This window comes from Heloderma suspectum, chromosome 17, assembly GCF_057233095.1.
Source record: "Heloderma suspectum isolate Gila_16-S chromosome 17, 16-S_ref, whole genome shotgun sequence".
In the NCBI taxonomy this organism is placed as follows: domain Eukaryota; kingdom Metazoa; phylum Chordata; class Lepidosauria; order Squamata; family Helodermatidae; genus Heloderma; species Heloderma suspectum.
The window spans coordinates 494,392-520,497 of record NC_139474.1 but is presented as its reverse complement, the minus strand read 5'-3'; the positions used below and the strand labels follow the sequence as shown (position 1 = coordinate 520,497).

The 26,106-nt window shown below is 52.7% G+C and overlaps 2 protein-coding genes across 8 annotated transcripts in view; one reads left to right on the top strand and one right to left on the bottom strand.

Moving 5' to 3' along the window:
• The window catches only part of PC (pyruvate carboxylase), a 229,481-nt gene that overhangs the window by 150,993 nt on the left and 52,382 nt on the right, over positions 1-26,106 (top strand). The window lies entirely within an intron of this gene.
• On the bottom strand, positions 9,839-25,485 carry LRFN4 (leucine rich repeat and fibronectin type III domain containing 4). 2 transcript variants are annotated; one of them, XM_084823727.1, is made up of 3 exons: positions 25,458-25,485; positions 18,772-20,178; positions 9,839-12,352 (listed from the first exon to the last, which is right to left on the bottom strand). In XM_084823727.1, exons 1-3 carry the CDS (start codon positions 25,469-25,471, stop codon positions 11,653-11,655), a joined length of 2,121 nt encoding a protein of 706 aa, XP_084679853.1. In that variant the 5' UTR covers positions 25,472-25,485; the 3' UTR covers positions 9,839-11,652. The 2 variants fall into 2 exon arrangements, with proteins under 2 accessions (XP_084679853.1, XP_084679852.1); XM_084823726.1 differs by lacking the exon at positions 25,458-25,485 and having other exon boundaries at positions 18,772-20,556.

The following is a 26,106-nucleotide window of genomic DNA, read 5'->3' as shown; positions in this document are numbered from 1 at the left end:
TCTCTCTGGGGCTGGTATCGCCCTCTGAACTGAGTGAGCCCAAGGCTGGGGAGCAAGCCTGCACACTGGAGATGTGCTGGCTGGCAGTGCTCTGGGGGAAACCAGCAGACTCTCCCAGTGAGCCCTGGGAGGGATGCACCCCCAGCTTTGTTCCCCTCGTTGTGCCGCCTTTGCCCTGGCCATGCAGAAGAGTGAAAAGCGCAGCAGGGTCCTCCCAGGAAGCATTCACCAGAGCAAAAAACAGGTGTCCAAATGGGTGTCGAACAGGTGTCCAAGTGAGGATGACAGACGACCAGGGCCATGGGATGGGATGCCCTAGATATGAGAACATATCGGCATACCAGGAAGCAGTAATTTAGCAGTAATTGGCCAGACCGTTCCAGCCAGCGACGTCTCGATGATGATCGATGGTGCCTCGTTAGCATCGAAAGAGGACGAGCAACCAACGCACCTCCTGCATTCCCACCCAGACGCAATGGCCTGCGAACTGTGATCAGAGAGGTGGAGTAGAGCTGGTGGAGGGTGCCCTCCTTTCTCCCTGAGCCTGCTCCTGCACCTTTAACAGCAGGCAAAGCATTTCCCACCATTTATCTCCATGCATGGAAAAGCTTCACTTGCCATGTAGGCACCAGAGGAGAAGGGAAAACACATGGCAAATGGAAGCCAGAGATTTTAAGTGTCTTGCTTTTTCCATCCCTGCCATGGAGGCTGTGTGTGTTGCAAAGGATTCTGGGTTGCAAAGGATTCTAGAGCACATCCTTGGTTCATACATCCACTAGGCCTCACTGTTGCCCTGTTTGACCCAGGGGTAGGGATGGACGAAAGTCCCTTACCTGTTCTCGAAGCTTGCTTCGCGGTGGGGGGGAGGCGCTTCAGTTCTCCCCCCGAAGTTTAGGCGAGGGGGGGAGGTGCCCTGCCTTGCTCGGCCGAAATTCAGGCCGGGGGGGAGGCGCCCCATCCCTCGCCGGTGAAATTCAGGCCGGGTAGAAGCGCCCCGTCTACCCGGCCGCGAAAAAAAAAGTAAACAAAAAAACACACACCCGTGATAGGCTACGTAATGATTTACGTAGCTTATCACGACTAGATTTCCAAAGTCAGCCGTGATAGGCTACGTAATCGTTACGTAGTCTATCATGGGTGTGTGTTGTTTTTTTTTACTTACTTTTTTTTTTTGCAATGGCGGCGGCGGCCGGTTGGGAGACCGGCCCCCGCCCCCGCCCCTGCCGAACCGCCACCGGGACCCACCGCCGGGAGGGACATTCGCAGGAGGTAAGTCCCATCCCGGGGGGGGGGGGGGCGGCGGAGAATTTCCCCACCAATTTCGGGGGGCCAAATGCGTTGGCATTCGGCCTCCCGAAGATTCTGGGAGAAATTCTCCGCCATCCCTACGCCAGGAGCATGCCCAGGAACACAGCCAGGGCTTTGCAGGGAATGGTGGGTTGGTTGCTGCTAGCTTGGATGGCGGGAAAAGGGGTGAAGGGAAAGCTTCCCTTCCTCTGAACACTGGGGGACTGGAGACAAAGAGGCTCTGGCTGTTCTCATCAGACCCTGCTAGTGACTTTTCCAGATGCATCTGTCTGGCTGAGGCTGGGAGAGAATCTTTGGCTAGGTGGTCGGATACAGAAACCCAGAGGCTTGTGCACTTGGTACGGCACCTGTCTATGCCTCACCCCCCCCTCATAGAATAGAATAGTAGGGTTGGAAGGGGCCTGTAGGACCGTGGAGCCCAATCCCCTGCTCAATGCAGGAGTCGGAGTCAGGAGTCAGAGCATCCCCGGCAGATGGCTGTCCAGCCTCATCTTGAATGCCTCCAGTGTGGGAGAGCCCACCTCCTCCCTAGGTCATTGGTTCCATTGTCGTATTGCTCTAACAGTCAGGAAGTTCAGCCGGAATCTGGCTTCCTGTAATTGGAGCCCATTATCCCACGTCCTGCACTCTGGGATGATGGAGAAGAGATCCTGGCCTTCTTCTCTGTGGCAACCTTTCAAGTACTTGGGGGTTGGACTCGATGGTCTTGTAGGCCCCTTCCAACCCTACTATTCTATGATACTTGAAGAGTGCTATCCTATCTTCCCTCAGTCTCCTCTTCTCAAGGCTAAACATGCCCAGTTCTTTCAGTCTCTCTTCATAGGGCTTTGTTTCCAGTCCACTGATCATCTTTGTTGCCCTCCTCTGAACCCTCTCCAGCTTGTCTGCATCCTTCTTAAAGCGTGGTGCCCAGAACCGGACACAGTACTCCAGATGAGGCCTAACCAGTGCTGAGTAGAGGGGAACTAGTACTTCCCGGGATTTGGAAGCTGTGCTTCTACTAATACAGCCCCAAATAGCATCTGCCTTTTTTGCATCCACATCACATTGTTGGTGCATATTCAGCTTGTGATCTATAACCATTCCAACATCCTTCTGCCAGATCCAAGAACAACACTCTAGCTGCTATACTGCACTGGCCCGTTATTTTTAAATATAATTATATATTGCCTATCCATTGATTCCAGGTGGTTTACAAGAACATACAATTAATATTGTGGTATAACTGTGTTAACCTTCTGCTTACAGACTCAAGGGTGAAGTGTAGCACACACATAGACTAACTGTTTAGTTGTTCAGATATTTTAATAAGGTAGCATGTTCAGTCGTCCGACTCTTCGTGACCCCATGGACCATAGCACACCAGGCCTTCCTGTCCTCCGCTCTCTCCCGGAGTGTACCCAAGTCCATATTCATTGCATCGGTGATGCTATCTAGCCATCTCATCCTCTGCCGTCCCCTTCTCCTTTTGCCTTCAATCTTTCCCAGCATCAGGGTCTTTTCCAGGGAGTTTTCTCTTCGCATTAGGTGGCCAAAATATTTGAGCTTCAGCTTCGGTATCTGTCCTTCCAATGAGCACTCAGGGTTGATTTCCTTTAGGATGGACTGATTTGACCTCCTTGCAGTCCAGGGGACTCGTAAGAGTTTTCTCCAGCACCACAGTTCGAAACCATCAATTCTTCGGCGCTCAGCCTTCCTTATAGTCCAGTTCTCACAGCCATACGTTACTACTGGGAAAACCATAGCTTTGATTAGACGAACCTTTGTCAGCAAGGTGATGTCTCTGCTTCTTACTGTGCTGTCTAGGTTTGCCATAGCTTTCCTCCCAAGGAGCAAGCATCTTTTAATTTCATGGCTACAGTCACTGTCTGTGGTGATCTTGGAGCCCAAGAAAATAAAATCTGTCACTGCTTCCTTTTCTTCCCCTTCTGTATGCCAGGAAGCGATGGGGCCAGATGCCATGATCTTCGTTTTTTTTATGTTGAGTTTCAAACCAGCTTTTGCACTCTCCACTTTCACCCTCAACAAGAGGCTCTTTAGATCCTCTTTGCTTCCTGCCATTAGGGTGGTATCATCTGCATATCTGAGGTTGTTGATAATTCTCCCAGCAATCTTAATTCCAACCTGTGATTCATCCAACCCGGCGTTTCTCATAATGTACTCTGCATATAAGTTAAATAAGCAGGGCGACAATATACAGCCTTGTCGTACTCCTTTCCCAATTTTGAACCAATCAGTTGTTCCATGTCCGGTTCTTACTGTTGCTTCTTGACCCTCGTACAGGTTTCTCAGGAAACAGGTATGGTGGTCTGGTACACCCATCTCTTTAAGAATTTGCCACAGTTTGTTGTGATCCACACAATCAAAGGCGTAGTCAATGAAGCAGAAAGAGACATTTTTCTGGAATGCTCTTGCTTTCTCCATGATCCAGCCAAAGTTGGCGATTTGATCTCTAGTTCCTCTGCCTCTTCGAAACCCAGCTTGGACTTCCAGTAGTTCTCGGTTCACATACTGCTGAAGCCTAGCTTGTAGGATTTTGAGCATCACCTTGCTGGCATGTGAAATGAGCGCAATTGTATGGTAGTTTGAAAACTCTTTGGCATTGCTCTTCTTTGGAATTGGAATGTAAACTGACTTTTTCCAGTCTTGTGGCCACTGTTGAGTGTTCCAAACTTGTTGGCATATTGAGTGCAGCACTTTAACAGCATCATCTTTTAGGATCTTAAATAGCTCAGCTGGAAGAGTGTCATCTCTGCTAGCTTTGTTGTTAGTAATGCTTCCTAAGGCCCACTTGACTTCACTCTCTAGGATGTCCGGCTCAAGTTCAGTGAGCGCACTATCATGGCTATCAGGGACATTCAGATCTTTCCTGTATCGTTCTTCTGTGTATTCTTTCCACCTCTTCTGAATTCCATCTGCTTCTGTTAGATCCCTGCCTTCTTTGTCCTTTATCATGCCTTCTTTGTCCTTTCTTTGCACAAGACGTTCCTTTGAGATCTCCGATTTTCTTGAAAAGATCTCTAGTTTTTCCCATTCTATTGTTTTCTTCGATTTCTTTGCATTGTTCATTTAAGAAAGCCTTCTTGTCTCTCCTTGCTATTCTCTGGAACTCTGCATTCAGTTGGGTATATCTTCCCCTTTCTCCCTTGCTTTTCGCTTCCCTTCTTTCCTCAGCTACTTGTAAAGCCTCATCAGACAGCCACTTTGCTTGCTTGCATTTCATCATCATCATCTCATCAGATGGAACTGGAGGTTTTGAGTCTGAAAATACACTTGAACATGTAGATCTCCAGCAAGCATCCCGTTCTCACTAAGAGCTTTATAATGTGAATAGAAACCACAGTCCCTATTGAGTCCCTGATTAACACAATCAAATTTCTCCATCATCTCTTGTTCTGCAATCTCACATTCCAAGTGAGCCCCTGATTTCAATTTCTTTAGAACTGTGGGGATGGAGGCCCTTCTGGAGTGGTGCACTTTCAAACAGTATTTCTCAGACTGTGGCCGGAATGGAGATAGGAGCTCATGCTTCACTCACTCACACGCCTGGAAAAGTGTCCTATTTGGAGCATGGGAGTGTCAGAGTGACCCCCGCCCTGCATGTCTTTCCACCAGTCCCTCTGGGCATTCCTCCTCATCAAACAGAGGAAGCTCAGAGTGGCAGTTCAGGGAGAGCGTGCACATGGCAGCCCGCTCCAGGGGGCTGTAATTGTGCTGCATAGCTCCGTTGGGAATGGCCGAACAAGGCGTTTGCACCCAGCCCAGAATGCCCTGCCTGGGGAAGGCTTACGGGAAGATGCGGTCAGAGCAGCAGGTCTGGCAGAGAGGCAAGAGGCAGATTCCTCTGTAGTGGCTTCTTGCTTCCTGTCATTAGTATTACATCTCCTGGTACATGAGTGGGCCTTGGCACAGAATGGCTCAAGTTATTCAGTCCAGTGTTCTGGCTTCAGCCCCCCAGGAGAGCAGCCGACTCCCCAGTCAGACCTGTTTGTTGCTGGTATTTTTAAGCAAAGATCCACCTGGCCCTGCTGGCCTTAGTGAGCCATCAGGGGCAGTGATCGGAGGGCATGCGGTCAGATGCATAGCTGCAAGCACCTTATTGGCACTGGCAGTCTTTCTGCATTCTTTCTGTTGGTATTTTTAGCCAAGCAAACCGGTTGCTGGTGTGGAATGAATCTCAACTAAAAAAAAAAGAACATTTGATGGGGTAGAAAACACGTGTATGGAAAGGAGGGAAGGGGTGTGTGTGTCTGTTTTGCAGTGGCCAAGGACTCGCAGGTTCCAGCACTGCAAGGCATCTTCTGTTTGGTGAGCAGTCCAGCCTGAGTCTGGGCTAAACCCCCCTTGCCTTGGAGCACTCACTGCTCAGAGCCCCTGCCCTCCCCCCAGTTGCTCAGAGCCCCTGCCCCCACCCCCAGTTGAAAGTCACAGTGCTGTCTGAATGCACTGCAGGACTGCCAGACACAACACTCCCTCAGCTCTCTGTTTGCTAATGACCCACTTCTCTCTCTATTCCCCCGCCCCATTAGCAAAATGCAGGCTGTAAGCTCCTTGGGGCAGGAGCCTGTCACTATGCTCAGCACCAGATGTTCAGTGCAAGAGCCCACATAGGCTTTGTGCATGTTATCCTTCCTTTTGGACATTTCCCTATGCCCTCTCCCAGTCCTACCAGTGTGTGGGGAGGGCGTGCCAAAGCCTGGCAGAGCACAACTACCCCCCTCTCCCCCGCCCCCAGTTGCCTACTCCTGGACTCTGGAGGAAAGTGGATCAGGCAGCGATGGGTAAGCCTTGGGCCGGCATAGCTGATGGCACCCACAGTAGCATTTGACTGTCAGGAAGAGGAACGGTCAGAACGGGGCAGTGGGTTGGGCGGGGAGAAGGGGCCGTGCTCTGCTCTCACTCTGTCACAGCATTGCATGGAGTTGCAGATGGGGAGGGCAGGGGAGCCCCCAGCTGTACCGCTTGTTCCTTTCCCCCTCCCCACTATGGGGGCTCCAGCAAAAGCAGAAGTTCTGCAAGCTCCCCCCACCGCCAACACACACACGCTCTTTGTCTCACCCATCAGTCCACAAGTAGCCGCCATCTGAGAGATGCTGGGATGTATCAGCATCAGGGCTGCAGCTGGAATGTGATGGCTCCCCCCCAAAAGGCAGGGAGAACAGAGGAAAGCAGTTATGTTTATGCAGCTGCTTAGAGCCAGGCGGCTCCCAGGTGCGGGGAGCGAGGAGAGGGCAAAGCCCAGCTGGGCTGCGCACAGCGGCAAGTGCTTGTCTTTGCCCTGACAGGAGTGGAGGCACTGGGGGACTCCGGGACCCCTGCTGCTGTGTCCAGCCATGCAAGGGCAGAGGTCAGCAGGAGCCCTTGCAGCTATGGAACTGGCGAGCACTGCAAGAGCACATCTCTCCCCGCGGAGAAGAGCACTGGGCTGGGTTGCCATGTATCCTGTGGCAGGAAGCCTCCTTCCCTCCCTCCATAGGGAGCTGCGGAGGAGGGTCCCCATGGCAGGGTCACCTGGTTTGCAGATGTTCCATGCACAGCTTCCTTCCTGCTCCTCCACCAGTCACTTCACTCTAGTAGGCAGAAATTTCCCAGGTGAAGCTTTCCCTGCTACTTACCTCCATGCAAAGTCCACCAACTGAATTTCTGCTTGAACAGGGCTAGTGGAGAACAATGGTTGCAATCTGAGGTTAGGGTGGGGTCTGTGCTTTGGCCTTGGGCCGAGAAGACCCTGGTGCAAATCCCTGTTCCATTCCAAAGCTTGCTAGGTGAACTTGGGACAGTCCCTCCCTCCCAGCCAAAGGTTGTTGTGAGTGTAAAGGGGGGAGGGCGCTTCTCTGAGCACCCTGGAGAAGATTGAAATAAACATGCAATGTGCACATAAATTCAGCAGTTGCAGGGGGCAGAGGCAGAATGGTGCCCTATCTATGATAATGTTTTCCCTCAGAAAAGTAGCTGCCACCATCTCTGGGGCCGCAGGGGTGGGGCGGGGGCAGCTTGTAATAATCCTGCTGCCGCTGTTTTATTTGTCTGGCAGGCAGAGCTCTTTGGGTCTGCAGTAGGGGTGCACGAAAGTCACTTACCTGGTCTCGCAGCTTTTCGCGGTGGGGGGAGGCGCTTCACTGCTCTCCCCGCGAAGTTCAGGCCGGGGGGGGGAGGCTTCCCACCTCGCCCGGCCAAAATTCAGGCCGGGGGGGAGGCTTCCCGCCTCGCCCAGCCGAAATTCAGGACGGGGAGGAGGCGCCTCGCCTCGCCCGGACGCGAAATAAAAAGTAAAAAAAAAACCAAAAACGCCCCCTTGATAGGCTACGTGACGATTTACGTAGCCTATCACGGCTGACTTTGCAAATCTAGCCGTGATAGGCTACGTTAATTGTCACGTAGCCTATCACGGGGGCGTTTTTTTTTTTTTTTAGTTTTATTGGAATGGCGGTGGCGGCAGCCGGTCGAAAGATCGGCTGCCGCCCCTGACGAAGACCTGACGAACCGCCGCCAGGACCCGCTGCCGGGAGGGACATTCGGGAAAGGTAAGTCCCATCCCGGGGGGGTGTGCGGGGGGTGTGCGGAGAATTTCTCCCCAAAACTTCTTCGGGGGGCCGAACACATTGGCGCTTGGCCCCCCGAAGTTTCGGGGAGAAATTCTCTGCCAACCCTAGTCTGCAGCCTAATTGGGATTTTACTGGGCACAAGGAAAAGATCTGTTGCTCATATTAACTATTCAAGGGCATCTGTGCCTGTGACCCACCCACACTGCTTCGAAGAGTTTCCACGCGCACCCCCCCACACACGCACCCTCCCCCTGGGCAGTGGAGGAGCTGACTGGCTGGAGCGATGCCGCAGGAGCCCTGCGGACTGCAGAGCGGCCCCGTTGTGGTGGAAACTCCCCCCCCCGGGGGGGGTGTTCTCGCTCTTTTGTAATTAATATGAGATCGGCCATGTTAGAAAATCTCCCATTTGGAGCTTAGCATATCCGGGGGTCCTGGAAGCCAGGACTAGGGGTGGACAAACCAGCCCATTTCCAGCCCAGGCTGCTCCCATAAGTCCATCCCGTTTCCACATTAATCCATGATTTATTTATTTTTAAATCCGCATGAAAATTCACAGTTAAGTACATATTGGGGGTGCATTTGCTTACCTTTTTTTGGAGCCCAGAACTGCAGCAAAACGTTTGGGAAATGTGAGAGCCAGCGGGTAATTAAATTCTGCTCTGCACATGGGTCCAGAGATGCAGGTCAGGTTGGAATGACTCGGAACTTGCAACGTTCATAGCCTCAAGTGCCCCGAGCCAGGACAGTTGGATGCCATCTCCCCAGCTTGGCTTCAGGTGGACAGCTGGCATCGCAGGGGCTGCCTCAAGGCGTGGGCAGCAGGCCCAAGTGCAGCAGGGGCAGCCGGTCAGCTGCACAGCTGGAAAGCCAGAGTGGGGCTAGTGAGTGAAAGGTGGTGGTGCTTCTCCAGCCAGGGCCAGGGGAGCTGGATTTGGGGGCAAGGGGGCAAAAGCAGCAGTGTGGCATAGTGGTTCTTTGTTCATGAAAGTGTGAGGTGCCACATAGTCAGGTGGCAGCGGATAAACAGTACATTGCAATAGTAGCAAGCTGCACAGCGACCAAGTAAATTCTGCAGATCTTGAACTGGGAGGGGAGATGCAACATATGAATGGTATCAGTTCCTGCATTCTCTCCAGCTTGGAATCCACTGTTGCTGGTCAAAGTGGAAGACCATCTTTCCAGTGGGTCGATTTGATCTCCCTCCCTTGCAGTCAAGGGGAGCATTCCCCCCTCCCGCCCCATCTCCCATCTCAATTATTTCTGAGCTGAACACCAATCTCCTTCCTGCCTCTTCCAAAGGGCTCTCTGGGGAGACAGTCTTTCTTCTCCCTTCTTCCTCAGCCACGCAAGCAGTTCCAACCCCATGCGCCCTGCCTAAGGGACCATAAACCCTTTGGGCTTTCCCCTCCCCCCATTACAGGGCAGTGGCAGCCCAGCCCCCTCCCACATCAGGGCTTGTTCTGGGCAGGCAGGCAGGGAGGCAGGCACCTCCCAGCCGTGAGCTTCTCCTTCTGGTTCAAAGACCAAGGTTGCCCTGCAGAGAAAGAGCCAAGGAGCGACCTGTCAAGGGAGCCGTGTTAATGCCTCCACTGCCACGTCCTTTCAGTGGTGTTAGGAAACCACTGGGGCAGGGAGGAAGGGGGGCCAGGTCTCCGCTGCCTGGGTCATGCGCTCACTGCAGAACGCCTGTCTTCCTCCCTTCAGTGGCAGCGTTCTTTTCAACCTAGCATGGAAAAAAACCCAACCAGCCACAGCCACGGACAGCAGATCCCTCTGAGCCCCTTTCATCACGCCTGCTCGGTCTCTGCTTCATGGATTCTCGGGCATCTCGCCCTCTGCTGCCCACTCATTAACAACACTGGATTTTTTTTTAGGGATGCACGACAATTTTGTCCCTGTTTGCACTTGTGCAAGTGAGCATTTGCATAAATCCCCCCACTCCGTTGTGGTTTTTTTTAAGTCTGCAAGTCCGCAAACTCCTCATAACTCCGAAGCAGCTGGTCTGCGGCGGAATCCACAGGCCGGATTCATAGAAATCGTCACTCCTTGGAATCGGTTGTGAATTCCTCCAGCATCCCGGCTCTGATCCCATCGACAGGGCCTTGTAACTCTGCGGTGCTGCTGTGCAAGCCCTAGGAGAGCGGGGTGAGGCTGCCCCTGCCTCCGCCGTTCCGCAGCCAGATTCTGCCATGGGGGCTGTGTGGTGCTCATGTCTCAAAACGAGGCGTCCAAGCCTTTCACGGGCATTCAGAATGAAAATAACTCTGAGAGACGGCGCACAAGCCAGCGGGAGATTCTTCTGTGCAAGCTTCATTGAAAGGAAAGGGAGCTGCCGGAGAAAGCATCTCCCCAGATCAGTGGGAGGTGCGGCCCCTTGGGCGGCCCATCTCAAGCACTAGCATGTCTCAGGGCAGCCCTTCTGCTGCCCTGGAGCATTTTTGCTATCATTTATATTCTCAGCTGCATCTCTGCAGCTCCAAGGGTTAGAGATACAAACTCCTTCTTCCGAAGTCTAGACTGGGGCCATTCTCCTGAGATGCAGCCTTCCAGCCCTTAACTGCCCCACTTCTGATAATAAACCTCACCACAGGGAGCACGTCCACTTAGTTTTTCCCATAATCCACCTGTAGAATCTTCCACTCCTCCTAGAGCGATGAGGAGAATATGGGGATAAAGGATCCATGACTTTAGCGGGTCCCTTCCATGTTGCCCCCCCCCCCAGACCCCCTAACAATGTGTATTCAGATGTAGAAACATGTGAGTTTTATAGTGTTGTAGCAGTTTCAGGAATGTACAGACCCTACCATTACAAATGCAGGAATCAGTATTCAGAGCATTTTTCATGAACCTGAGTTGTTTCCCCCGCCCAGCTTTCTTTTCTTTTTCTTTCTTTTTTTAAAAGTAAGTTTCTAGGCCTTATAGCTGCAAAGATCAAAGTACCTTTGGGAAATCTCAGAAGACAGGAAGTTGAGGGGCCTTCCCTCCCCCCACTAAATCACTCCACAGCAGTGGTAAGATTTATGCAAAAATAAACAGATATATGCAAAAGTTCCCAATTTATACACATCACAGCATTCCTTGGTACAGAATTTGGGTTTAACGTGATGTGGAATTTGATATCCCCGTCTTCCCCTGCACAGCTCCTCTGTACTAGCACAGATTATATACAACCATAGTATTCACTTTCCCATTTACTCCTCTGTCTTTGATACACTGACGATTTGGGATTATTCTAGTAGAATTCTCTCCCTTTCCGACAAATGTTTTTTTTTAAATACAACCCCTCTCCTTTCCAGAGCAATTGCTTCCCGTGCCCACAAGCATGCTCTTGGCCCTCCTGTATGCATGCCACCCGTCCGCAGCAATGATCAAACAAGTGCAAAACTGGGCGAAATGGCAAGGGACGTTCTCTGGCCTCCTCAGATCACGGATGGTCCTCCTGATCATGCAGCTGAGCAGCCCTCCTGCTGTCGGCCCATCTGCCGCCTGCCCCCTTCTCCAGGAGCAGGTCCTGGTCTCAGCCTGGCTGCTGTTCCTGGAGCAGCAGCTCCTGTGCTGTGCTGAAGGCCAGGCTGCAGTGTTTCTGCACGAGAGGTGTGGCTTCCGGCGCCTACAGCTGCAAGTCCCCTCCTTCCCGCTGCCGCATCTGCTGCCGTGAGGGGCTTTCCTTCTTCTCCCCCGCCAAGCCAGTACTCCCTCTGGGTTGATCTGGGGGTCAGCTGCAGCCTGGTGCTCCCTCCCAGACGCATCATGGGTGGCCCAAGGGTTCTCCCCCCATCGCAGGGAGCCAGGCTGAGGGCTATACCACACTTTCCTCCAGTTCGTCTGCCTTGAGGAAGGGCCCCAGCTGCGTGGCCTTGCAGCCCTCGGGGGCTGTGCACTGCGCTAGCATGCCATGTGCGGACTGACTGCGCTTGGTCCACATGGAGCTGAGGCGCTTGGCGTAGCTGTAGCAGGGGTTCGGTGGTGAGATGTTCCCCATGTCCAGGGAGTGGCTGCGCTTGGTCTTGGCAGAGACGGAGGGCCTCCGAGCTGCTCCCCCCACCCCTGTCCTGTGCTCCGGCCCTTGCAGCCGAGCAGCCCTGTCCTGCCCCTGCCCCTGGTGCTTTGGGCCACGCGTTTTGGGGGGCATCCGCTGGAGGAGCAGCCCGTTCGGGTGCCCCCCGTTGGTCTGTGAGCAGACATTGGTCACCTTGGGCAGGCCCCCCTGGATGCTGCCACAGACCTTGTACTTCACCATCATGGCCACCGTGAAAACCAGCAAGGTAGCCACTATGGTGCCTCCCACGATCACCGTCAGAGTCCCGCCCAGGAAGTGGGCATGCAGTGAGTGGCAGTCTGGGTAGGCTTCCCGCGTGGCAAACTGGGCACAGCCCAGGAGGTGTGTGGCTGCCAAGGAAGTGGCCACGTCGTCAAAGATGGCCAAGACACACAAGTCGTAATCCACGCTGGGCACGAGGTGCTGGAGGACGAAGTGTCGGCTGCTGGAAGGGATAATCCTGCAGGGGGAGAGAGACAGGGTCACTGGATGGGATCTATTTGGCCTCCCAGCACTGAGCACCACCCCTCTTGGACACTCTCCTCCACAGCCACCTGCATCCTTCTCCTTGGCACGCTGAGCAGTTTAACAGCCCACTGAATATTAGTCTGTATCAGCTGCTTCCTTGCAACCAGAGGTGTTGCAGGCCCAGGAGAGCAGAGTGTAGGCTGGCACCCAAGCTCACTTTTTGATTGATGAGGGTCGCTTCGGGAGACAATCGTCATCTGAAAAGCTGGATTAAAATACTAATACTAAAAAAATACTACGAATACTACTAATAATACAGCAAACAATGCACAGATTAACTAGCAATAACATTAACAAAATAAAACCACTAAGAATCACACCATCAGAAGATGGGCTTTCCTGTATCCGTTAGATAAGATGCTCCCCATCTTTTGTACTGCAAAGGGAGCAACTCCAGTGAGCGACTTTGCCCTGCAGGCAAGAGGCTAATGAAGGTTCATGGCCTCCCCATGTTAGGCATCCTGGTACATTAAACAATCAAGAGTGGACTGGGACATGTTTGGCACTTTTAGTAACATCACGATTGCATAGTTGTGTCCTACATGGGTTAATCTGGACTAAATCTGGTTCTTGGTAGAAGGATCTGTTTTCCCCAGAAGCACTGGGGTGTGGGGAGCACAGCAGCATGGGTATCTCTCTCTCTGCTTTGTGCATTTGCAGAGCTGAGGCAGCTCCCCCTGGGGGGGGGACTTTGGCACCCCAGGTGACTGGTTTGCCCCTGTGACTGGGCTGTCCATGGGCAGGTAAACGTTGAGACTCTGGGAGGGGCCATGATCTTTCCATAGAGGGTGTGAAACAGAGCTTGGTTCTCCTATAGGGGTTAACTTCATTCAGGCCAGCCAGCCTTGGCTTCCGCAGTGCCAAAAATCTGCGTGCACGCGCCCATGCACAAAGTTGTTCAGTCATTAAGTCGTGTCCGACTCTTCGTGACCCCATGGACCAGAGCACGCCAGGCCTTCCTGTCCTCTGCTCTCTTCCAGAGCGTGCTCAAGTTCATATTCATTGCATCGGTGATGCTATCTAGCCATCTCATCCTCTGCCGTCCCCTTCTCCTTTTGCCTTCAATCTTTCCCAGCATCAGGGTCTTTTCCAGGGAGTTTTCTCTTCGCATTAGGTGGCCAAAATATTTGAGCTTCAGCTTTGGTATCTGTCCTTCCAATGAGCACTCAGGGTTGATTTCCTTTAGGATGGACTGATTTGACCTCCTTGCAGTCCAGGGGACTCGTAAGAGTCTTCTCCAGCACCACAGTTGGAAAGCATCAATTCTTCGGCACTCAGCCTTCCTTATGGTCCAGCTCTCACAGCCATACGTTACTACTGGGAAAACCATAGCTTTGATTATGCGGACCTTTGTCGGCAAGGTGATGTCTCTGCTTCTTACTATGCTGTCTAGGTTTGCCATAGCTTTCCTCCCAAGGAGCAAGCGTCTTTTAATTTCATGGCTATGGTCACTGTCTGTGGTGATCTTGGAGCCCAAGAAAATAAAATCTGTCACTGCTTCCTTTTCTTCCCCTTCTGTATGCCAGGAAGTGATGGGGCCAGATGCCATGATCTTAGTTTTTTTAATGTTGAGTTTCAAACCAGCTTTTGCACTCTCCACTTTCACCCTCAACAAGAGGCTCTTGAGATCCTCTTCACTTTCTGCCATTAGGGTGGTATTGTCCGCGTATCTGAGGTTGTTGATAATTGTCCGGCAATCTTAATTCCGACCTGTGATTCATCCAACCCGACATTTCTCATGATGTACTCTGCATATAAGTTAAATAAGCAGGGCGACAACATACAGCCTCGTCGTACTCCTTTCCCAATTTTGAACCAATCGGTTGTTCCATGTCTGGTTCTTACTGTTGCTTCTTGACCCTCGTACAGGTTTCTCAGGAGACAGGTATGGTGGTCTGGCACTCCCATCTCTTTAAGAATTTGCCACAGTTTGTTGTGATGCACACAATCAAAGGCTTTAGCGTAGTCAATGAAGCAGAAAGAGACGCTTTTCTGGAATGCTCTTGCTTTCTCCATGATCCAGCGAATGTTGGCGATTTGATCTCTAGTTCCTCTGCCTCTTTGAAACCCAGCTTGTACTTCCGGTAGTTCTCGATTCACATATTGCTGAAGCCTAGCTTGTAGGATTTTGAGCTTAACCTTGCTGGCATGTGAAATGAGCACAATTGTGCGGTAGTTTGAACACTCTTTGGCATTGCCCTTCTTTGGAACTGGAATGTAAACTGACCTTTTCCAGTCTTGTGGCCACTGTTGAGTGTTCCAAACTTGTTGGCATATTGAATGCAGCACTTTAACAGCATCATCTTTTAGGATTTTTAATAACTCAGCTGGAATACTGTCATCTCCGCTAGCTTTGTTGTCAGTAATGCTTCCTAAGGCCCGCTTGATTTCACTCTCGAGGATGTCCGGCTCAAGTTCAGTGAGCGCACTATCATGGCTATCAGGGACATTCAGATCATTCCTGTATCGTTCTTCTGTGTATTCTTTCCACCTCTTCTTAATCTCATCTGCTTCTGTTAGGTCCCTGCCTTCTTTGTCCTTTATCATGCCCGACTTTGCACAAAATGTTCCTTTGGTATCTCCGATTTTCTTGAAAAGATCTCCAGTCTTTCCCATTCTATTGTTTTCCTCGATTTCTTTGCATTGTTCATTGAAGAAGGCCTTCTTGTCTCTCCTTGCTATTCTCTGGAACTCTGCATTCAGTTGGGTATATCTTTCCCTTTCTCCCTTGCTTTTTGCTTCCCTTCTTTCCTCAGCTACTTGTAAAGCCACATCAGACAGCCACTTGGCTTTCTTGCATTTCTTTTTCTTGGGGATGGATTTCGTTGCTGCCTCCTGAATAACGTTACGGACCTCCATCCATAGTTCCTCAGGCACTCTGTCTATCAGGTCTAATCCCATAAATCTATTCCTCACCTCCACTGTATATTCATAAGGGATATGATTTAGATCATACCTGAAGGCTTTGGTTGCAGCAGCACCGTGTGAGGACTCTCCCAGAGTTCTTGCTAGGCAGCATCAGTGGCCCTGCTCATGTGCTCAGCTCCCCAGGGCAGAGAGGCACAGAAGGGAGTGGAGGCGAGCATCGTTGGCAGATCCTATGAGGCCACTGGCCTGGGAGGACCCTGGACCCCCTGGGCAGCAGAGCAGGAGCTCCTGCCTGCCTTCAGGCTGAGAGGGAGACGGCGCTGGAGAACGCCTGCCCAGAGCAGCTCCCATTTGCAGCCACAGCTCTGGCCCTGGCAGGTAAGCCGTCGCCCATCTTTCCCCAGCCTCCCTGGAGTAAGTTATCACCCGAACAAGTGATGAGAGTTTAGAAGCTGCTAAGCTTCTCATCTCTAGGGCTCCCAGCTGCTGCCAGAACTCAGTCTTTGGGGAGAGTGTGCAGGGGAGGTTGTTTCGAGGGCAACTTTGGGAAGGAGGGCAAATACCGAGAGAAAAACCCAAGGGAGGCCCTGAGTATTCCTGCCTGGGCCTGCTGCAAATTCTTACTCCCTTCTTCTGCCTCTCAATGCACACGTGTGTGTGCGTGTGCGCGCGTGCATACAAATGGGTGTGCATTCTTCAGTAGATTTGGTGCTTAACTATAGTTCCACCCCTCCTAGGGTTCAATCAGCTTTACATGATCAGACTAGGCGTGGCACAGACCAGGAGATCAGTGATCTGGATTTCCTCTGGTTTTTTAAAATGTTTCACGTTAGAAGCAGCCCAAATCAGACCTTTCTCTCTGAATCATGACATCCTGGCATCTTATGCCCCATCGAAGGCGCAAGGGCTCCCAGACAGATTTTGAGCCCCTGCACCATGAAGTGGTGGCCCGACTGCCCTTAACGACATTTCCCTACTGCAGAGATCACAGCCGCAGCTGAAGCCCTTTCAGGCCAGGGAGGCAGAGGAGGGAGAAGGGCATTTCCATTGGGTTCAGCTGCAGCTGCATTGTGGGTGGCTCCAGGGTGGGGGTCAGAAAGAGAGGGGAGAGGTAGGAAAGGGAGGAAGCAGGGGTAGGGAGAAGGGGCAGTTGTGTCTGTCACCAGCAGAAAGTGGACGGTGTTTGTATTTAATGTATCAGAGAAAAATTAAGAATGTGGGTCGTGGTACTTCAGACAACTTTAGGAGGCGCAAGCAAGCAAGGGGGTGTTATTTTTGTGCTGTTCTCCTCACATCCAGCTGACTCCTGCAGAAAGTGGGGGGCTGCCCTAGATAAGGAGGTGCAGCAGGGCTCTTGTTCTGATGGAGCAGCTGCAGATTGGGAAAAGACCTGCTGCTTCCCACCTTCCAGTACCTGCTTGTGGGCCAAGTGAGGGTTCTGATCTGTGCTGGGGGTTGTGTGAACCCAGGGATGGTAGTCATTCTGGAATAATCAGCTGGATCAGTTGGTACAGCTTTCCCAGGACTGTACCATTTCAGGCTGCAGTTGGAGCTGGAGTTGCACATTTGGATGTTCTTCCAAGAGGGACACCCCCACCCCCAGCATGTAGAAATCTAGCATGTCGAGGTGATTTAAATTACCTAGAAAAAAACTATGTTAAATCAGTGATTTAAATCAGGTTTCCTTCTTTGGAATGTATATGTTTCTTGAACAAACATGGATATTAATGGGTTGCTATAATAATTCAACATATTCCTTTGCAACTAAATGAGTCTGTGATACAGCCTAGGAGCATAATGCAAAACATCTGGCCATGCAGCACTCCTGCCCATTTGCACTGAAAATTTATGTCTGCTAAGCCACAGATTTCTGTTTGGATGTCTTTGTACACATGCAAGGAAACCAAGAAAAGCCACTTCAGATCCTGTGGAAGCTGATTTGGAAGTGGTCCCATCAAACAACATGGGTCTTAATTCTGAGTAAACATGCGTAAGATAATTGTCCATGCTGTTGGATTTGTAGAGTGAAAAATATGAATACTATGAGATCTGAACACATCACAGAAGTCAGGTATTTGGAATAATTACTTACCCTTGTTCCTGGAAGCTTACAGCTGAATCTTATGCCTGTTTACTCAGAAGTAATCCCCACATTGTTCAGTGGATTCCAGAGATTATTCTGGAAGCCACATTCCAGATGTGGATTCCAGAGATGATTCTGGGTAGATGCAGGGTAGCCTCTCAGCTTGCGGCCCCTTGCTAGTCCCCAGGTACTACAGGAGACCCCCAGACGTAACGCCATATCCGGCTTTTCCTGCCACTGCTCCTCAGATATTCTGCCACTTCCCCCGCTGTACAGAGATGTTTGATAGATTATCAAGGTTCAGTTTTAAGAGATAAGGGGTAAGATCAAGATTTAGTCATAGTTACAGACTCATGTAAGTAAGGGACAAGCTAGTCAGTAGGTCTAACTTGTCCCATTAATTTCAGTGGTTCTACTCTATGACTCGACCTTGGGGGAGCTGGGGTGGTGAAGGCTGACAGGGAGCTCTGGCTGGTCCATGAAGTCACGAAGAGTCGGAAGCGACTGAGCGAATAAACAACAACAACTCTATGTATGACTCAATCTGGATCCAACCCTAAAAGTGTAGGCAGTCAAATTTCGTTTTAAACCAGGTTAATTTTTAAGAGTTGCTATAACTTTATATATTTTGTTGTTGTTCAGTCGTTCAGTCATGTCCGACTCTTCATGACCCCATGGACCATAGCACGCCAGGCATTCCTGTCCTGCGCTCTCTCCCGGAGCGTGCTCAAGTTCATGACTATATATATATATATATGAAATTTGTAAACATCTAATCTCAAACTGTATTTAGATGAACTTCTTTGATGGTGGAAATCTGTCCCCCTCCACCGGTACGTCCGTGCCAGGCAGCATGGGTGGATCTTGGGCACAGAACTGCCTGGAGCCCAGCACTGCCTCATGCCACTGGCTTGCTGCTCTGCCTTCTCCCCTTCCTGCCCAGCCATTCTTCCTGTTTTCCTGACTGGAGAGCTGGACTGCAAAAGAGGAGGGGATGTGCTCGTGTTGCCCGAGGGGATCGAAGCAAGAGGGGAGAGGAAGGGTTCGAGATGCTGGTTGCACCAAGGGGCAGCAAGGCGCTCCCACCCCAGCTGTGGTTGCTCACGTGGGAGGAGGGTCAAAGAGCCCTGGCCTGGGTGAGTGCCCAAGGTGCCCAACAGGGAGGGTCCTCCCAACGCCTTGGTTGCTCACGAGGAGCCCTTTGCCTGTGACTTGAGAGCCCTGCTGAGTGCATAATAAAGCGAGGGTCCGCCGGAGCGCCTGCTGTTCTGAGCAAGAGCCCTTCACCCATCTGCCAACTAGCATAGGAGGAAGCAGTTGAGGAAGTGGCCCTTGGGATTGGGGCCTGTTACGGGAAGTCCCATTCCCCTCCCCAGGCAAGGTCACGGTGAACTCCTTACCTGTAAATGAGCACATCGTCCACAGTGCAGTTGTACTGGATCTGGTACATCCAGGCCGCGTGGGCCAACTTGTCAGCCCCCCAGCGCACCAGGGCTGACGTGGCCGTCACGTCAGACACCTCCACTTCCCTCTCGGAGTCCCCCTCTGTGGCGTTGGCTGACGTCTTGGCCGAAGTGGCGATGTCGGATGAGCCCGGGTCCCGCTGCAGCACGGTGGTGCTGCCGTTCCCCCGATGAGGCAGAGGGATGATTTCGAGGGCCACGGTGGCTGTCGACTCCCCGGCGGCATTGATGGCGATGCAGGTGTAGGCCCCGTCGTCCCGGATGGTCGTCACCGAGATGTCTAGGGTGCCATTGCGGAACGATGCTGTCCTGGAGGAGTTCGAGATGATTTTGTCATCGGGGGAGACCCAGTGGATCACTGGCTCAGGGTCCCCAATGGCTCGACACCGCAGGGTGGCCCTTTGGCCTTCCAAGATCCAGACCTTATGGGTGTGGCGGGTGATGAGGGGCGGCTCACAAGTGAACTCCTCCTCAGGCACTGACCAAAAGTAGCGGCCAGCCACCTGTGACGGGGAGGCACAGGTCTCCATGTCGTCCTCCCGCACCAGGCGCCGCAGCCACAGCAGCTCGCAGTTGCAATGCAAAGGGTTGCCGCCAAAGCTGAGCACAATGGCAGAGGTGGGCGCTGTCGGGCTGATGGCCCCGACTTGAGAGCGGGCAAAGAGCGGATCGGGGGGCAGGGTGTGGAGGCGGTTGGAGGTCATGTCCAACCGGGAGAGCTTGTAAAGCTCGGCGAAGGCACCTTCCAGGATAAAGTCAATCAGGTTATGGTCTAGATTGAGTGTGTGAAGACAGAGCATGCCCTGGATCCCCTCCCAGGGGACACTGTGCAAGTTGTTGTAGGACAAGTCCAAGTCCTCCAGGGTCAACAAGAAGTCATCAAAAGCAGCCATGGAGATGTCCACCAGCTGGTTGTTGTTCAGGATGAGGTGTTGAAGGTTCGACATGCCCCGCAAAGCCTCTTCCTTGATCTCAGTGAGCCGGTTGCTGTCCAGGTGGAGGGAGCGGAGGCTCTCCAGGTCCCCAAAGGCAAAGGGGCGGATGGTGTCGATAGTGTTCCGAGAGAGGGTTAGGTCCACGAGGCCTGTCATGTTCAGGAAATCCGGAGGCTCCACCACCTGGATGAAGTTGTCGGCCAGGCGCAGCTCCACCGTCCGCCGGTCGATGTTGGGCGGGATGAAGAGCAGCCCCTTGTTGGCGCAGAGCGTGCTGAGGGACTCGGAGAGGTTCTGGCAGACGCAGTGGAAAGGACAGGCCTCGACCTGCGCCAGCGCACTCCCCACCAGCAGCAGCACCAGCAGCAGCACCCTGTCCATGGTAGGCAGCTTTGCAAGCCGTGGACAGCTGGTAGAGAGAGAGAACATTGGGTTGATGATGATGGTGTGAAACAGGACCGTGGGTCTTAGAGAGAACTTCATGCCGGGCAGGAAATTGTGCCCTGCTTTGCTCTTTCACCCTCTTAATTTTGGCTGTTCTAGTAATCTTCCTCTCTTTGTTTTATACATATTTATTTACATTTTATTAATTTTAGAACATACTTACCAACCCATTCATAATTTTAAACGTGTCATACACATAGTTTTTTCCATATGCATTTAATTCATCAACCTTACATTGCCTTCAATACAGCCCTTGTAGTTTCAATTCCTCCCAGTTGAAAAACTGTAGATTTTTATTACTCTTTTATTCATCCAACCACCATCCATATCTCCATACATATAATGAATTAAAAAACAAATAAGCAGAAATGCCTGAGTCAAGTAACTGGGGGGGGGGGGGAGAGAAAGAGAGAAAACGAAGGGCTTGGAGGAAAGCAGGTACCGTGCCAAATGCTTGCAGCCAGCCCTTCCAGAATGCACCGGAGCTTAGCCTCAAAGCTGGGTTCAGTGGAATCGATGCAGTCATAGCCGGGAGGTGCTCTGTCTGTCTGTGCATCTCTTCGTCCATCAAGGATAACTACAGCCACCTGTTTGGGGTTCAGGAGGAGGTATTCTATTCTGCTTTCTTTTATTTATTTCTAAACTTGATGGAGAGTTGCCTTTCAGCCCAAAAGGGCTTCTGAGAGAAGGCCAGCAGTTAAGATTTTTTTTCTTTATTTGCCAAGGCATTCTAGGACAGAGGGTGTGTTCTCAAAGCAGCTTTGACTGCCTGGATCAGAATAAGACCCTGCTTTTTCTCTCAATGCTACTTCCTTTAGTTTTTTTTCCCTGCTCAGGCTTTTGTCTGAAGGGGGAAGGTACTGCTATGAAAAGGTAAAGCTTGACAAGGCACATTTTGGGGCAATGGGAGAAAGAAGTGTGTGTGTGAGTGAGTGAGAGAGAGAGAGAGAGAGAGAGAGAGAGTGAGTGAGTGCAGGAGTGGGGGGGGGGTGCTTATTGTGCTTACTACATTTTGGCCTTTGTGGGATGTTTCATTTTAAGACTTAAGCGACTTGCATTGTCATTCTTTGGGGTTCACCCCACCCCCAGCTCCTAGATCCACTCCTTTAGACTGGGGAGAGGATCTTCTCCCTAGCCTACTTGCAGCCTACTTGAAATGTGGGTGCATGGACACCAAGGCACAGCCTGCTGCTTTACACCTTGCAGCTTCTGGGGCTTATTAGTATTTTTCTGGTATTCATTCCTTCAAGCAGATCTTTGAACCAAGAAAAGCACCATCCTGGCTTTTCAGTCAGTGGAAGATGAGCAGTACATGAGCACAGCATATAGTTTGTTGAACTGAGATGTCAATATTGTGAAACTGGGAAGGGTGTGCTTTTGAGTATGAGAACTGGGGTGTTCCAAATGTGTCTCTGTTTCCATCAGTGATATGATGGAGGGCCCGCTCTGTGGGTGCGTGTGAGTGAGAGGGGGGGTTGGTCTCCCAGGAAGCAGGTGGTTGTGGGGCCAGGCACATGGGAGGTGGCGGCTCTGGAGACATTCTGCAAGTCATGTCCAGGCAAGGGATCAAAGGTCCGGCGTTGTCTGAATGGGTAGCTGCTTGGAAGGTTGCTGTGCCAGTAAAACAGAAAATGGAAAGAGACCAAGAGAAAGTGTGTCCTTCTTGGGTGACCACAGTGGACTTCCTGTCCCACATTCACCTTTCGATGGTTGATAACCAGAGATAAACAAAAAACTGCACAGGAGTGAACCAGGATAGAGCCAGAGCCCAGGCACAGCCTTGGAACAAGTCATGTGGTTGTAGGGGGCACCTCTCCCCATGTGGACAAAGTCCCTGCTTAAGGTCATCATCTTCAGCAGGTGTAAAAGTGGAGCTGGGTGGATCAGATCCTGTTGACCAGGCTCCCACTAAACCGACTTCCCCCATGTGCCGCTATTTCGAATCTTGCCTTGCCCAGGAACCCTTTTTGGATGGAGCCACCCTCCTCTCAGCTGTAGCCCCCCCACCCCATTCTGCAGCGATAGAGGTAACAGTTCCAGCAGCCTCCCTTTCAGGGCTGCCATCAGGGCGACAGAGATGACGTGAACACAGTGCTTTGGACACCCGGAGGTGCTCTTCCTTATGAAGGTGGGCACCCTGCTGGACTGGAACATGTCACTGGATGACTAGACATAGCAATAAGGAAGGGCCCTGCGGCTTTCTGCCCCAGAGGCAGGGGCTGTGTGGATGGGATCCAGCAACTTGCCCCCGGCACACTTCATGGCCAAGCGAGGAACCGGACCTGAGCTTCAAGCCCCAGGCCCTGGAGAGCGGGGGGGGGGGGCTCTGCATCATGTCAGAGCAGCCGGTGCGAGGCCTGGGCTGACCCGACTGTGCCAGGGACAGAAGAGCAAGGGGGGCGCCCGAGCAGGGAGGCCGGGGCTCCACCGTGGACTTGTCAAGTCTGGGGGTGGGAGGGCAGCCTTCCCCCACACCGACCTCTGCCCCGCCCCACGGATGGGGGAGCCGCCTGTGCCCCGGCGGGGTTGTAAAGGTAGCAGGCGTGCAGCTGGATCCACTAGGGACTTGCCGCCACCCCAGCCGAGGCTCCTCCAGGGGTAGAAGACAGGCGGCGTGGCCTGGCGTGGGCCTTAGTCAGCCTGGCCTGGATTCAGCCAGGAAGCAGCCAGGAAGCCCTTAGGGCGACCTCTCCGCTAGCTCTCCTCACAGAGTTGCTGTGAGGATAAAGGGCTGGGGGCAATATGTGCTTCACCCTGCACTCCTCCGAGGTAGGGCAGGGCACAGATGGGCCTTCAGCATTTCCGTCCCGACCGTCCCCCCAGCCTGCTCTCATTTTGGATTGGGAGCTCCTTGTGGACAGGCCCCTGGTTTTCGCCTCTGTTACTCTGAAAGCGCCATCTGCACTGATGCCTCGCTGCAAATAATGGCAATGATTGTGGCGAGGCAGCAGCCAGGCTCGGTCATGTTTTTGCAGTCTTTATCTCAACCCTCCCCAAAACTGGGGGGGCCGGTCTGCGCCATGTTGCAGACTGGGAGCTGAGGCGGAGAGTCCAGGCTGCGCGGCTCGCCCAGGGCCACGCGGGAGGCTGCCTGGGGCAGGGAGCGGCGTCTGGCTCTGCCCTGCAGCTCCCCCTCGGGCCTTGTTCTCACTGAGGTGGCCAGCCTTCTTCTAGAGCTGCACTGCTTCAGCTGGCGGGCGCAGGGCTCAGGGTCCAGGGCCCCCCACAGCAACAGAGGACCGCGCCCTGCGCAGCAAACAACGGCACGCCCGAGGAAGGCCGGGCTAGAGCCTTCCTTCCCAACACACCAGTTCTCTCTGATGGGAAGAAGGCTTCTCACCAAGCTTGCATGCTAGTTTTCTGTGTGCAGGGGTCTGTCCATTTTCAATAGAGGAGGACTGAGACCTGCAGTTAACGGGGTACAGTCTAAGCACGGGTGACCATCTCCTCAGACGGTCTGTTGAACAGTGGGACTTCGGTACCTGCAAAGAGGTGGAGGGAGGCTGGCAGCGCCCCATCCCACACTCTGCAGGGGCAGCGGCGAAGTCTAGTATATGGGGGGTCAGGATTCCTACATTGCTGGCTTCTCTAGGGCAGGGAGGGTGGCAAGCAGACCCAAAAGAAATATCAGCCCGGGACACTCATCTCTGCTCTTGGACCCATCCCTGTTAGTGTGCCATACTTTCCGAGCTGAACAGTTTCCATCCGAGTTGCTGACGAAGAGCTCTTTGTTGCTCAAAAGCTTTCATGCTTCCTACGCTGCAAGAAGCCAGACACATAAGAGATCCTGCTCCTATTTTTATTCCTCTCCGCTGGGCATCCCACGCAGCAGCCTCTGTCTGTGTCTGCTCTGATTGGTTCAGTATCTTACAGGTTCTCCTGCTTGGAACTGGGAGCTGTGGAGAAGGCACAGGCAGAAGGCTCTGTGTCCTTTCCCCCATTGTGCGTTTACTGGGGCTCTGGATGTGGGTGGGTGGGTGGGTGGAGTGTGGCATTTGTATTTGGCCTGTGAGCTCCTAAGACAAGTGGGGGTGCATTCGACATCTAGTGCATGTTTTGTCTAGCACCATCACAAGGGGGGGGGGGCTCTGCCATCCAACACATTTCTATTTTGTGCCTGTGGGACTTGGATCCCAAATATGTGTTCTGGAAATTTCTATCTTTCTGCTTGCAGTGGGCTTGAGGAAGGCAGGGCGCCTCCAAGCCAGGACTCCCACGTTCTCAACTCTGGAAAGGAAATGATGTCTAGTGGTTAGTGGCAGCTGGGGTGGGGGTGGGGATGGGTGTGTCTGGGGATTAGTGCTCCTGAGAAGGAAGTTGGAAGCAATGGGACGAGGGCAGTGTGGCATCATGCACTCCTGGGTTCTCTATAGGCAGCTCTTGAGTGGGATCCCCAGATGCAAATCCCTAGCATAGATGTGAGTATAAATCCAGCTTGGTAGTCAAGCTTGGGTCATGCAGCCCCTCTGTCTGCCTGCCTCCTCCGCCCCACGCCCCCCCATTCCTGTGCCAGCCGGAAGCACCTGGTGCCCCGGGGGCACAATGCGGCCCCTTGGTGGCTGAGCCAGTGGCTGCGCTCTGCGTTGCTGCAGGCAAAGGGCTGCAGATGGGGAGGGGTGTTCGTGCTGCACATGCAGCCGCTTCGGGGAGTGGGAGAGAAAGCGGGTAGCTGGGGTGTGACTGCAGTTCAGGGGGAGGAACAACGTGCAGCTAGCTGGTTCCCCCCTCCCTCAACAAGCATCTGCTTCCAACCCATGAAGGGATCCGCAGGGGAACCGAATCAAGGTGGAAAGACAAAGGTCAGAGGAAAAGAAATGGGGAGAGACCTCACAGTTTCCATCACAGTGTCCCTTTCCCAGCTCTTCCTTTATGGTAAAAGGGAAGGGGGAGGACACGAGGGGTGGAGGAATCGAGGGGAGAGAAAGAAAGGTGTTCGGGGAACAGGGTCCTTTTTCTAGAAGCCTTTCCTGGCTTTGTAGCAGATCCACACGAGGCGCTCTGTGTCTCCACATGTTGCAAAGACCCAGTGCATAGTGTTTTCATTTTCTGCCTTCTCTGCTTATAACCCCCCTTCCCCCAAACACGCTGCACTCCCCATCTGCAGGACATCTGCCATTCCACAATCCCCCTCACACACAAAATCTACAATCGCCTAATACAACTTTCTGCAGCCTTCACCTAGACTTCCCCCCCACACACACACGCCCCATAGCCCCCACCCCACATGCCTTTTTTGATTTTTACCTTTTGCCTAGCATCTCAGGACCCCAGAGAGCAGCTGTGACCCCTCTCCGTCTCCGTCTCCCCACCATCGAGCCCTCGGCCTCTGTGCGTCTTGCTCACACTTGCCTGGCCAGGTTGTGGCCCCCGGGTGTCCCCTGGGCCCCCCGCCGTCTCTTGCTCCCACTGATGCCATGGAGGAGGGCCTGGCTGCTGTGCCCGCTCTCTGGCACTGCTGCGTTGCAAGCAAAAGTTCAGTATGGCTGGAGGGAGCATCAGAAATGCAGGCAAGAGAGCATCCTCCCCCACCCTTCCTCCCCCAGCCAAAGAAATCAGACTCAGGAAATGCTGCAGCGCTCAGGCGGCAGCGGGGGGGGGGGAGCAGCTGTGGCACCCTTCTCAAATCACCCGTCAGGGAGTCAACATTCTTTGACCCTTTCCCCCATCAGAACTCCTGAGCTGCTCCGTCCCTTCAGGGATTCGAGTCCCCAACCTTTCCTGGGATTTCAAAATCAAGCACCTTGATCAAATGTTGTGCGCTCAGGGTCTTGGATTCCGGGTCCTGAGTGTGTCTCCCCCACCCCCTTCACCCTTCAGGACTCCTGGATTCCACGTAGCTCTAAACTCCTTGGCAGGGAGCGGGGTGGTTGTTGTCTAGATCCTTTCCTCTCTG

Coding starts and splice junctions, on each gene's coding strand:
- LRFN4 (XM_084823726.1), bottom strand. CDS start 20,252: ATGAAGTTCTCTCTAAGACCCACGGTCCTGTTTCACACCATCATCATC. Junction 12,353..18,771: donor GACGATGTGCTCATTTACAG/GTAAGGAGTTCA, acceptor CTCCCCCTGCAG/GATTATCCCTTCCAGCAGCC.